Consider the following 12,920-nt stretch of genomic DNA (forward strand, 5'->3'; position numbering starts at 1 on the left):
ATTGTTGCCATGGGTATGACAGTATACTTCGGTGGAGAACTGGGCGGGATACCGTAAATGGCAGGCGGCACGTTTTCCAAATGAGGCAAGTATCCGCTCTGAGGGCGTAGTATGACATCGGAACATGCTCTTCGGCTTTCAACTCGAGGCAAATGGATACAATCTACATCTAAATTTACCATAAAAGAAAAGGATAGTGAAGACGCAAACTTGGATCTAAAGAATGTTCTTGTAGAAGTAGAGCATCATTACCTGAATTCAAGTCGGCTTCCTTCCGGGTTGGAGCAGTCACCCTCGGGCCAATTCAACCCCGCGCATCCCCTCAATACCCCATTCAAGGTGACACGACGACGAGGAATCAGCAGGATGCTCCGACGGGGGCTTGGATTGCTATGACATTTAAGCCTGGGCCTGTCAACCTTGGGAGACGGTCCTCTCCTCGACCACCAGCTTGAGTCTTCAACAACATGGCTTTCTCCGTCAAAGGAAAATCTGCCATTGTAACGGGTGCAGGTTCAGGTACGTAAGACAATTCAGACATCTCAGACCCTCGCTACATGTATATATTGCTAAACTCCTGATAGGAATCAATTTATGTTTCGCCAAACTCCTGCTTGAGAATGGGTGCAACGTCCTAATCGCAGACCTGGCCCTTCGACCTGAGGCGCAGGAGGTGGCGAACAATTATTCCGGTCAGTCAGATACACCCAATCGAGCCGTCTTCCAAAAGACAGATGTCATCGACTGGGAGCAGCTAGAGAGAATGTTTGAGGTTGCGGTGAGAGAGTTTGGTGATGTCGACATTGTATGTCCTGGTGCTGGGATTTACGAACCGGTACGTCAGTGCACGTCTGCTCTTACCTGATGCGGACAAGTTATCAGGTCCATGATTCATAATTTTGAGCTGTTTGTTGACGGGTTGCAGCACTGGTCCAATTTTTGGCGACCTCCCGGAACTCCAGAAAGCCGTGATCCACGAGATGGAGGTCGATACGCTTTGCTGGACATCAACCTGACACATCCGATCCGCACGACTCAGTTGGCTATATCTCACTTTCTGCGCAATCAAAGTAGCAAAAGACCGAAGCATATCATCCATATTTCCAGTATCGCGGGGCAGAGCCCAGCACTGGCCGCACCAATATATGTAGCTACGAAACACGCCATCAATGGCCTGGTGAGATCGTTGGCCAAGCTTGACAGCAAATTTGGCATCCGCGTGACTGCTGTCGCACCTGGGGTCATCAAAACACCTCTATGGACGGATCATCCAGAAAAACTGAAGATGGTCGACGAGAGAGCCGACGAATGGGTAACTCCAGAAGAGGTCGCTGCTGTGATGCTGGCTCTCATTCAGCAGGACAGTGTGAGCGAGATTATTGGCGACAAACCAGGCCAAGGCACTCAATTCCCCGTGCAAGGGGGGACCATCTTGGAAGTCTCAAAGCGCGTTCGCACTGTCAGTCCATTCAATGACCCTGGACCAGCAGGGCGGCCGGGAAACACTGTGTCGGATATGAACAAGGTAGAGGATGAGGTATATGATCTGCTTTCGAAGGAAGGATGGGGAGCGCCAAAGGGAAAGCTCTAGCTTTATCTCATAATGGCTTCAGTGGGGAATACTACGAACACTTTGATAGTTGATAAAAATAGTCTGGAGTACTCTGTTGATCCGTAGATAACCGTGAGATAAGCAGATGACAAGTCAGCCACGCTAAACCCAGATGGGCCGGAATTGTCCTCCGCTTTTCTGTCGCAAGTCTGGCTCGGCCTGGCACCATCTCATCTCCAGACATCATCCCCGGCCTCCCCGATGTAGCCCCTTCAAGTTGAACTTCTTAATTTCAGATCTTTCACTCGTTTACTTTTTCCTTGGGACTTCTATTTCCTCTCTGCTGGTCTGAGTTGTTGTTATGTTGGACGACCCCCATCGCGTCTCCATTTGGTGATAACAACTTTTAGAACAGCCCTCGTGCCCACTACCCTTATCAGTTAGAGGATCATCTCCCACCCTCACCAAAGATGATAGGAGAGGATACTGTAGTCGGGGTCGGCCCCGGCGATGGTCTCCGGAATTCATCGCGACGGTATTGTTGATCTGACACTGCTCTATGCTATACGAACCTCTTGCTAATCAAGTGGCAATCATGCTTAGACGTGGAGCACGGGGAAAACGAGCATCCGGGTTCCAAGGTGATGCCAGTTGGATCAGCTGCGTGATCAACCTTGTCAATACGAGTGAGTTATACTGATTGAGACATCAACTCCATATATTTTTCAGAGCTGATATAATCGTGACTCAACAGTCATCGGTGCCGGCGTTCTGGCGATGCCGCTCGCCATCTCTCGAATGGGGATCGTTCTCGGCATCTGCGTCATTCTCTGGTCCGGCATGACCGCTGGACTCGGCCTTTACCTTCAGGCTCGATGCGCACAATACCTTGACAGAGGCCGTTCGTCTTTCTTCGCCCTATCGCAGCTCACATATCCCAATGCAGCCGTTGTTTTCGACGCTGCTATCGCGGTCAAATGTTTTGGAGTGGGGGTCAGTTACCTCATCATCATCGGTGACTTGATGCCAGGTGTGGTACAGGGCTTCATTGGTAGCACTCCAGCATATGACTTCTTGGTGGACCGGCATTTCTGGGTTACTGCTTTCATGTTCGTTGTCCAGCAAGTCTCAAAATTGAGCTGGATCTGTGCTGACGACTCGTCCCAGGTTGATTGTCATTCCTCTCTCTTATCTTCGACGTCTGGACTCACTGAAGTATACGAGCATCGCCGCTCTGGTGTCAATGGGCTACTTGGTCATACTGGTTGTCTATCATTTTGTGAAGGGAGACACAATGGACGATCGGGGCCCCGTCCGTCTGATCCATTGGGCTGGTCCCATCCCGGCTCTCAGTAGTCTCCCGGTCATCGTCTTTGCGTTCACGTGTCATCAGAATGTAGGCCGCCTGCGCGACATTTTGACTCCTGACAAATCATGCTGACGCTGGAAGCAGATGTTCTCTATATTGAACGAAATTAGCAACAACAGTCACTTCCGGGTGACAGGCGTTGTGCTAGCCAGTATCGGAAGCTCTGCAGCCACCTACGTTCTCGTGGCTATCACAGGCTATCTCTCTTTCGGAGACAACGTCGGGGGCAATATTGTTGGCATGTACCCACCAGGTGTCTGGGCGACCATTGGACGTGCCGCTATCGTCATGCTTGTTATGTTTTCATACCCGCTTCAATGCCACCCGTGTCGAGCGTCTATTGATGCAGTGCTTCGCTGGAGACCTAAGCCTGCTGCTGGAAGCGAGAACTCGCCTCACCGTCACCCTCTGCTCGGGCCAAGGGGCCACCGAGCTCCCGAGCCCATGAGCGATCTGCGGTTCTCAATCATTACGACGACTATTCTTATCCTAAGCTATATTGTGGCGATGACCGTCTCCTCGCTCGAAGCGGTATTAGCCTACGTTGGTAGCACCGGAAGTACTAGCATCAGCTTCATCCTTCCGGGCCTTTTCTACTATAAAATCTCCTCTCCGGACTCGCCAACCCATCAGCGACTCATGAAAGAAGATGACGAGGCAGTTGAGAACATTCTCTCCGACGACGACATTGCCGACGAAAACGATGTCGAGGGCGGCCAGAACCTACCACTTACCGACAGCGCAATTCTCCGACTTACCAACCGACACTGGCGCCGAGGATTGCTGCGGAAGTTGAGTTTAGCGCTCGTGGTATACGGCATTCTTGTCATGATCGTGTGTCTGATTGTGAATACATTCTTCATAGCTTCGCATTGAAATCGCCATGTCACTATGATGGATATGGCAGCCTGTCATCGTCTTCCTTTTATGATAAACTCTGTTCAAATCATTCCTTTACATTTCTCCAACTTTGACTTGATCATTCTCTCGGAGCGGGCATGTCTGGACACCCTTCCGTCATTTCATAGTGTTATTTGGCCTGAAACCCCTTCGTTTTTATATTACCCACTTATTTACTTGCTTGAAACTTTGTCGCGGCGATACCATCCATAGGCGTTGGAAGGTCAGTTTGGATCGGCCTAGCTGATACGTTTACATATTCCGTTAAAAAAAAAGGTCCTTACCTTACTACCATGTTTAACTTCTACTCAGATAGATATCGGGTTCATTCCTTTGAGTTGTGAAATCATCATACCAGGACCTTTTCTTGACCAGGCGAATGGTGTTTGCTTTGATATGTGATGGCAATTTATTTGTACTACTTGCTGAGTGGTCATTCATGTAGGCCTACATCCCACGTATCTGTTCACAAATCATTGCTTGATATTCTGAATATAAGCTACTATTCTCGATGGTACTGGTCAGAGAAGTAAAATTGCCCGATTCTGTTATGATAGAGATTCGATCATCATTAAAGCCCCGACTGTAGCAAAGGAGCAGGAAAGTAGAGTGCAAGGGAAAACGCTCATTAGTAGAATACGGGATAAATCATGGTAGACGGGAGCGAGTGTAAATAGTTGAGGTTTGGTAGTTAGCTTTGGAACGTTGCAGATTAAACCGCCATAATGCTGTCACCTTGAATTCGTTATTGCTAGATCATTGGCGAAATAGAGGATTGAGTGTGTTTGACCATGTTTATATTCGACCGGTGGCCACCGCGTATCCATATCGAAACTACTTACTGATTATTCTGGTTGTTCAAAATCCGCAGAATAGCCAGGAACAGGTTGAGGATGTCCAGGTAAAGGGAGATCGCAGCGGCAATCTCCTCCTCAACATGGTAATGGCGCATAACCAGCTGAGTATCAACGAGAATATAAGCCGAGAAGATCAGGGCCGCCAGACCACCGTAAATCAGCTCGGCGGTGCTATTGCGCGGGAAGAACGCGGCCATGAACCCGAAGAGAATCAGGAACCACAGGGCCCCGAAGAGGTAGGGCATCCAGTTCGTGAAGTCGTATTTGGTCTGGCAGGCGAACAGGGTGAGCGCGACGAAGATGCCCAGGGTGAGGACGAGCGCTTGGATGACGATGCGGGCGTCATAGAAGGAGGTCACGACGCTGATGGAGTAGGCTTCTAGCAGGGTGAAGCCGGAGAGGAAGAGAAGGTTGGCGGGATAGCTCTTGCGCTTCCAGTACGTGACGAGCATGAAGCCGAGGGCGCCGAAGACGGAGACCATCATCAGCCAGAAGTTGGACTGGATCCAGAGGCGGTAGCTGCTGCTGAAGAAAGAGATCGAACTCATGATTGTTGTGAGAAGGAGCTGGATGGTCCTGGTCGCGGAGATTATTGTTAGTTGCCAGGGGCTGTGTGTATAGCTTGCGAGGGGAGCTGCTTACAGGATCGCGTAGACCTTGCGGATGAACTGCATACGGATGGGCAGGGTGCCCTCCGCAACTGTGCCGCCAAACTATGGATTACAATCAGCATTGTCATCATCTATCGGTGAGTTCGGGTTGCGTTGCGCATACCTTGAAGTCGTCGGGGACATTGTCGTCCTCACTGCGAGGCGCATCACGGCTCGCAGTTGCCTGATAAGATGGCGGGGCCTGAGGGTAAGGTTGGTCCTCGAAGGAGTCCCTTTGAGGAGCTGGTTCGTATCTAGCGTTGGCAGCCATTTTGCTGCAGTTTCGAGGCTGAAAGATTCTTTGTCTGAGTAGAAAGATTGCTGAAAACGATGAAACCTCTAATGGACGAGGATGGCAAGGCGACAGATAGGCTCGATATAATAAGGCCCGCGGGAGCTTCTAGAGCATGTGACGTCTTCCATCACGTGGCGCCGCCGCAGCATAGAACGAAGTCGACGAGTCGTCGAACATGAAAGAAACAAAGAATTACAAAAGATGGCCATAGAACTTGTATTATCAGTGATTGTATTATCTATCCTCTATATTCGTAAATCATGGCATAAACAAATCAGTAAGTCATTAATCAAAATGCTACCGTTAAGACGCCAAATATGTGCAAGAAATCGGTTCATAGAACTCTCCCAATAGTCCATTACTTGGGTGTTCTTCGAGGGCTTGCATCTGACAAGCGCTCTGACACAGCTTCATCTGTGTCGGTATCTTGTCTAGGGTCAACTGGATCATCCTCCTCTTCGTCGCTTGTGTCGTCGGTACCTGGCGGGCCATGGGCTGCAGAAGCCGCCGTCAGTTGATCTGGACGCTTCCTCCGCTCGAAGTCTTGAGCGTGAGCAGCTGCCATGAGCGAACCAACGCGAGAAAGGCCGCGCGGACGAGTAGCCAGCCCGGGTGTAAGTGGCGTTCCCTGTTCAATGTCTGCAGGAGCGGACAGAGGTGTGGCCGTGTGTTGATCCTGAAGCTGCACATCCTCTCCTGGACGGTCCACTTCGACCTCGGGAGAAGCCACTTCGTAAGGCAAAGGGACGTCCCTTGATGCTCGGAAAAGAAGCACGTTGGTACAGTGTTCATTTTCCACACGGAATATCGTCCAGATCCCCCTTCGACAGATCTCAGACAGGGCGACCATAAAACTCAGTAAAGCTGAGTGTTGCATATCGTTGGCAAAAATAGCATAGTAAATCCAGTTGAAACGTATGATGACATCGGCGACCATCGCGGCGTAGTAGACCCAAACCTTTCGGAATGCCAAAACTTCGCGCAATAGTGGATGCCTGGCATAGGGATTCCCCAAACTCCAGTCCATAATCAAGTCCCAAACCGAGGTATAGACGGCGTTGAGCAAAGCAAAAGTGACAAAGGGAGCCTGAAACCGCGTCATCTTCTCGATACGGTACATGCTCAACGTGGTGTAATAAAGGACTCCGAACATGTATTTGCCGAAATTCACGAGATGTGGAAATACGTTCTTAGTATCCGCATAACGACGGAGGCATTGCAAAGCTCTCCAAATCGATGGTAAGCACTGGAAGAATCCTAGAAGTCGGGAGTGGGATGAATTGCATTGCGGAGCATTGTTCCAGTGGTGTGCGTAAAGGCAGAAGAATAACTCGATGTTCTTTCAAACATTAGCAAACTTTCTTTTAAGATGCACTGGATAGAACTCACCCCCATAGCGTATGTTTGCGAGCAGTACATATCGCCAAGGAAGAAATCGCGAAACTCGACAGGGTATAAACCAGCAAGCATAAGACGCCACTATTATTGTCAGCTGAATCCCTTTGAAATAATGCAGGGGCACTTACGTTGGAATATGCCCACCATTTTCGACTTCTGTGGTATAACACACGCGCAGGCAGGAACAAGATAATCATTGTGAGGCCGATCAGCACAACAGGCCAATAGACATACATGGAATTTATGGTGAGGAAATTAAGCCACATAAACAATCCTAGCATGAACATGAAGCAGCAAGGTAGCTGTCAAGAGTTAGATCAAATCTGAGACACATGAGGCAAGGGATCGTACCTCGGACAATTGACGCCAATCAAGAGCATGCCGCGTATCATATTCAAAGACAAAAACGTAATTTATCTTAGTCTTAGTCCAGATCATGCAGTCGAAGCAGAAGAGTAGAAAGTGAAAGACAATAAGAAAGTAGCCGCCATATATCTGCTAGAGTTAGTTAAGGAGCTATATGTGACAGCATTGCCATCTTGTCCCGAGGCGACACTGACCTGAAGTAAATAGCTGGTTTGGACCTGTACACTAGGGTCCGAGTGCTCAAGGTGCCGACTAGCGTAGATCAACGACTGGATTCCGAACAAGACGCCGGCCATTGAAAGAAGTCCGGCACGGAACGTGTTTGGAGAATAATCGCCCGACTTGTTGATCGTATGGCGAAGTTTGGAGATAGTGATTTTGCGATTCCCACGCTCGAGATAGCGAGCATATAGGTCTTCGGTAGCAGCCATCAGGTTCTCTACGACTTCACTTTGCACGAACCACGCTTTGTTGACTCTCTCTGACATGTACCTCATCGTAGGGCGTGCATTGACCATCTTGTCATATTTCTTGTTGATCTTCCGAAAGGCAGTGCGATTAAGATAGGCATACGCCTTCAACAGCTCAAGTCCACGATAAAACTCTTGGAGTGCATATTTCAGCTTCCGTTTCGCAGCCCGATAAGTAACTTCGTCGTTCTGTGAGTCCTCTGGTCGGCGCATGAAGTCTCTACGATCCGAAACCGCCTCGGGATTCTGCGCTTGAAGTGCGGCAGGCGTGTTCATCTTCGCCAGCGCTTTGGAATTCTTCCCAATGCGACCACGCCCCAGCAATGTCTCCTTCAGATGAAAGGCATTGAGAGCATTCAATGTGCTAAATCCATTCGACTGATGCGCCTCATCTTTCTTGAATTTCGACTTGGCGCCCAAAATCTCTTGTATCCGCCTATCTCGCATGATATGCAGCTGTTGTCGGAGGACCTGTAAGCGCTGGGTGGCTTCATCCTCCTTCATCTGGTAGAAAGATTCGATCTTGGCCAACTCGCCGTCCAGAAACGCAAAAAATTCATCCTCTCGTCGTTCGACCTCTGATAAGGGAGTGTCAGTCTGCGCGTGTTTCTCGGGCGATTCCCAGTCTGGCTGCGAGAAGACACGCTTGAACATTTGAGAAGTCGTTGTAGTGGAAGGCCCGGCCGAATTGTTTCTCAAGCTTCCTTTGCTCCCCGCGTGCTTTGCGGCAGGACTCTTACTGGCGGCATCCTGACAGAGACTTCGATGTGTGTCACGCCGGGACATCACAGGTGACGGGGTCTTTGGTACACTTCGACGTATTGAATCTTTTGGGGGCGAATAGGACATATCATCCTTTGGATCGAGTGCTGGGTCAGGGAGCTCCAGCGAGACCAAATCCGAAGCTGCGCCATGCTGTGGAGGTGACGCTATGATGCTGCCATAGCTTCCCATGACCGCGGAGAACCGCGATCCCGGGACTCGCAAAGGCTGGCGTTCATCGCGTTGGCCAGGAGTCGATCTGGACGTCGTTGTCGCAAGGGCATCGCCCCGGATCGGGATTGACGGGCTGCGGAACGAGTTGGGAACTTCGAGTCTCTTGTTGTCCGAGATTTGAGCTGATGAGGAGCGAAACGTGCCAGAGGGTGTGATAGTCTGATCCCCAAGTCCAGTACCTGTACGTTTGAGAGACGGATGCCGAGGACTTCGATTGGCCTTTTGAATGGCCCGAGCGATAGCTTTGACTTTTTTCTTGCCCGTCTACTCGCAGAAAAGTCGTACGTATCAGCACGAGATCATTGTGATTGAGAGATAACATCTGGGGCACAGATAACCTACCTTGTAATCCAGGTATTTAGCACGCCATTCAGGAACCAGCTCCTGTTCTAACTCTCTGTTGATCAATGGTATGTTAGCTGTCCACCTGCTGTGCGGGGGAATGGAAATCGGGAATCACGAACTTGGCGAACTTCATCCTGGGGTGCAGACGGGATTGTGCATGATATTAAAGACGGAATGAAGACAGGGGCCTGGATGTTCAAACTTGATTGGATCCCATTGGGAGCTTAGGGAGGATCAGCCGAAGGATGAAGAGGGCGTTCGTCTTCGCCTAGAAAGTGCTGCTAGTAGGTTGCTAGTGAAATGGAGATATTGCTTGCAGGCCGCGCACTTTCGCTTCGTTCAGTTACAATTGCCGGGGATAGTCTGTCTAGTCGGGGAGGGAAAAACAGCCATCACACTAGGAAAGGGAGTGACATATGAAGATCCCAGGTAATTGGAAAAGAATCACGAGTGTGAGCAGTGCGCGAAAGCCCCAAGAGACAAAGAATGAAGATCGGAGGAGCTAGAGAAAAAAAAAATAGTTTGGCAAAATCGCAAGAAAACTTCAAACCGGTTGAAAAAAGTCGTCATCAGGTCTGGCCTGTTTGAAGCTGCCAAGAAGTAAGTAGATCCTAAGGCGGATAAGGTAGGCGGATAATTCTGCTCACACACAAGAAAACTGGAAGAAGGCATTCAATTGATTGAGTGGAAGATGGTCCTCTAGCAGTCTAGCTACCTACTTAGTGCTAGTATCTGCCACTGGCAGCACCTTAAACAGGGCAGACAATAGAGAAAACGCACGCTGGTTGGTCGATGACCTTAGACAGGCGCACGTGCAGCAGGCGATGAATTCATTTGTGCATCCACTCCCGGCTTGCATTTGCATCAGTTTCAGATGATCTGGTTGGCTGGTAGGTATTTACGATTAGGTATTCAGAAGAAAAAGTGTATCTCTCGATTTATCACTGCTCAATCGGAGTGATTTTCGATCCATCACATATCTAGACGGGCTCTATAGCTCTATGCTCAGGATGTCCTCATCAAAATGTTTTGATCCGTGAGGTAGGTTCCGTTGGTCTTGCGCTTCAGGAACCAGGTCGGCAACCTATCAGAGTCGCCCTTGGTTAATCACTGTGCCTAGACATGTGACTGCGTGATACGTGGTCCAGGCACTGCGGAATGGCATCAACCAATTTGGATCAACTCATCAAAGTTCCAAGACCGCAAACTGACAAATGAATGCATTGTTGAAAGTAAACTCTGAAAGCACTAGAGTTGGGCCCTGTGATTCTCGTGCCACTATCTAAATAAAGGTGATGTTCATGCATATCGCCTGACTAGGCGGACTCCTACATACCAGCTATCTAAGTACGCAACACTGCCAAGACTGGTGGCGTCACTCAGCGACTGACTGTTGTTTTTGTTTCGGGTTGCGTCATGCAGCGACACTATTAATGATCGTCATCTATGAAGGTGTGAGAGCAACTTGATCACTTTCACAATCATGCAATATATTCAATTCATGGCCATCATCACTGTTCTGACCTAAGTACATGTTGTCTGACTGTCCCTTACGGCACGCGTTTACCAGCGGTCGACAGGGCGGTTGAAGCGCTCGTGAGGTTCGTAGCGATTGGGGTCGTACTCTGGAGCTCCCTGTCGGTCGACGTAGTGCTCGTCGTACATGCGTTCGGCATTTTCCTTAGCATGGCGACGAGCGCGTATCTTATCCGCCTCATCAAGTCCCTTTGTTTCGACGAGCTTGTCGACCTCAGCACCGACAAACGCTGCCAGGGCCTCCTTGGCGAAAGCATGGCTGACGGGCTTGCCTAGCAGATTGAGACGCTATTAGTGCTTGCTAACACACTAAGCAGGGTCCCGAATACTTACCCTCTCGACGCTGGTGGTCCTCCCAAGCCTTCATGCCGGCAAACGACGCAGCTCCAGCAATGAGCTCATGAGACAGGCTGCTCTCGTGTTTGCGCTCGCCATACACCTCACGGTGAGCCTCGTCGGATTGCTCTGGATGATCGTATCATTAGTGTTCGAACACGGCGAGTAACAACGGAGTGGAGGGCGAGAAAGGAACGGGACCCATTCTTGATCCTAGCAGGAGGGTTTCCCAGAGTCCATTCAAAGATTGAATGAAAAGGAACGACTTACCCCAGCCCCAAGCCATTTTGAATTGATCCTGTGAAATGAAGAAAGGGTATAGGAATCTAAAGGTAGTTCAGAAGTGTTGCGATAGTTGTGCGATGGTATAACCCCGGACCACAGACGGGGAGGCAGTCTGCTCAACTTATACCCTGCTCATGGCGGGGTTATCAGCTACCTGAGGGGAGTCAAATGGGCTCATTGCCCCTTACGCGCCATCGTCTCAGTGTCTATTTTCATAACTCCACTGCCTAAGCCTTACGAGGTTGGTAGGGGAAGATCGGATGGGCCGTCTTGCCGCCCCTATCCTTGAGAGTGGTGTGAAGGATAACAGTACAACGATGGTAATGGTATGGCAGCACCTCTCTATGCAGTGGTTATGCACTACCCCTCGCTCTGACCCTCCCACTGACCCTCCCACGGTGTTTCCGATTACGTGAATAATGGTGTATGCGCCACAGCGTCTATCCAATTTTGGAGACTTGCAAGTTGCGGCGTTCGACTCGCAGTTAGAGGCGTTTGCATACGCCAGTCAGTGGAGTAATTGCTCCACGAGGACGACAGGAGCCGTTTCAGCTGGAAGAAGATTGCCTCAAATCTAGGCAGTAGCATTTACTGTTCGTATGTAATTGTGTCATTACGAGCAACACTCCCGTCTATTTCGGAGCCGAACTCAAAGGGAGAATGACTGTCCCGCCGTCCCCTCCTGTCTCCCATGGTCCAATCCCCAACTATAGTAGCTTAGAATCCATAAGACCAGCGCTAGCATAACTATTACATCCTTGAGTATTTCCATACAAGTCGAGACTAAGGTATTCCATGCTACTGCTGCTATCTCAGTCGTCTACCTGGTAACGAGTTCTTACTACGCATGTAATAATAATCGGAGATAATAGATAGCCAACACTCCTCAGTTGTCTTAATTCAACCGCGGATCGACCGATACATGGGTCTCTCGCTCAGCCTCACTTTGGATGAGCCACAGTATCCACACTACCGTATTTAGCATTTAGCAGTATCAACTCATCTAGTGATTGCCGGGATCGATTTACCAAATCGCCGAGGAATTGGTGAGAACGCCAAGCTGTCTTGTGAAGGCTTGTCTATCGTCCTGTGCTTACTCGTACGGTCGTACAGTCGTACGAGTACCTGCTTATGGACCATTTGACTATTTGCTATCCTCTACAAAGTCCATTGTGTAGTGCATCAACATATCTCCCTAAAAAGAGATGTATCCCTCCAGCCACTAGCGAGATGGTGGTGTGCATCTCTTACTGGATGCTCTCCACCTCAAAGCTCCATAATCGGAACCACCGTCAATAGTCCACTACGAGAGGCTTCCACGTTGCATCATGCATCTTCGCCCCTCACAAGTGGCGGTGTACTATCGTCGTGGCTGAAGCTGGATGGACTCCATGAACTCAAGTCGGTGAAAGTGAAACACGAGCCAGATATGTTGTAGTGTATATTGGCCAAGCAGGATGAAGCGGTGTCTTGACCGTTCAATCATCCAATGTCGTCCTTGGCTCCGCAAGCGAGCTGAGTATGATACTTTGTACTTGTTACCCAAGTACCCACTCCAAGGAGCA

General features: G+C 49.6%; 5 protein-coding genes across 5 annotated transcripts; 2 read left to right on the top strand and 3 right to left on the bottom strand.

Moving 5' to 3' along the window:
* Positions 1–467: 467 nt before the first annotated feature.
* Asppvi_004713 (putative short chain dehydrogenase/reductase family oxidoreductase) lies at positions 468–1,591 on the top strand (the record flags this gene model as incomplete). Its single annotated transcript, XM_043300661.1, has 3 exons — positions 468–519; positions 585–835; positions 926–1,591. The coding sequence occupies 3 exons, from the start codon at positions 468–470 to the stop codon at positions 1,589–1,591; spliced, it is 969 nt and encodes a 322-aa protein (XP_043156596.1).
* Positions 1,592–2,147: 556 nt separating this feature from the next.
* Positions 2,148–3,797, top strand: Asppvi_004714 (putative amino acid transporter; the record flags this gene model as incomplete). Its single annotated transcript, XM_043300662.1, has 4 exons — positions 2,148–2,238; positions 2,307–2,661; positions 2,720–2,948; positions 3,006–3,797. 4 exons carry the CDS (start codon positions 2,148–2,150, stop codon positions 3,795–3,797), a joined length of 1,467 nt encoding a protein of 488 aa, XP_043156597.1.
* An 862-nt stretch (positions 3,798–4,659) lies between these two features.
* Positions 4,660–5,599, bottom strand: Asppvi_004715 (Bax inhibitor-1 family protein; the record flags this gene model as incomplete). Its single annotated transcript, XM_043300663.1, has 3 exons — positions 4,660–5,254; positions 5,321–5,391; positions 5,453–5,599. 3 exons carry the CDS (start codon positions 5,597–5,599, stop codon positions 4,660–4,662), a joined length of 813 nt encoding a protein of 270 aa, XP_043156598.1.
* Positions 5,600–5,981: 382 nt separating this feature from the next.
* Positions 5,982–9,331, bottom strand: Asppvi_004716 (SPX and EXS domain-containing protein; the record flags this gene model as incomplete). The annotated part of the gene is made up of 7 exons (XM_043300664.1): positions 5,982–6,962; positions 7,013–7,102; positions 7,150–7,323; positions 7,373–7,516; positions 7,582–9,117; positions 9,196–9,250; positions 9,318–9,331. The coding sequence occupies 7 exons, from the start codon at positions 9,329–9,331 to the stop codon at positions 5,982–5,984; spliced, it is 2,994 nt and encodes a 997-aa protein (XP_043156599.1).
* Positions 9,332–10,761: 1,430 nt separating this feature from the next.
* On the bottom strand, positions 10,762–11,356 carry Asppvi_004717 (DUF3759 domain-containing protein; the record flags this gene model as incomplete). The annotated part of the gene is made up of 3 exons (XM_043300665.1): positions 10,762–11,006; positions 11,068–11,199; positions 11,341–11,356. 3 exons carry the CDS (start codon positions 11,354–11,356, stop codon positions 10,762–10,764), a joined length of 393 nt encoding a protein of 130 aa, XP_043156600.1.
* Positions 11,357–12,920: the final 1,564 nt, after the last annotated feature.

Source organism: Aspergillus pseudoviridinutans (assembly GCF_018340605.1).
Source record: "Aspergillus pseudoviridinutans IFM 55266 DNA, scaffold_3, whole genome shotgun sequence".
NCBI lineage: Eukaryota > Fungi > Ascomycota > Eurotiomycetes > Eurotiales > Aspergillaceae > Aspergillus > Aspergillus pseudoviridinutans.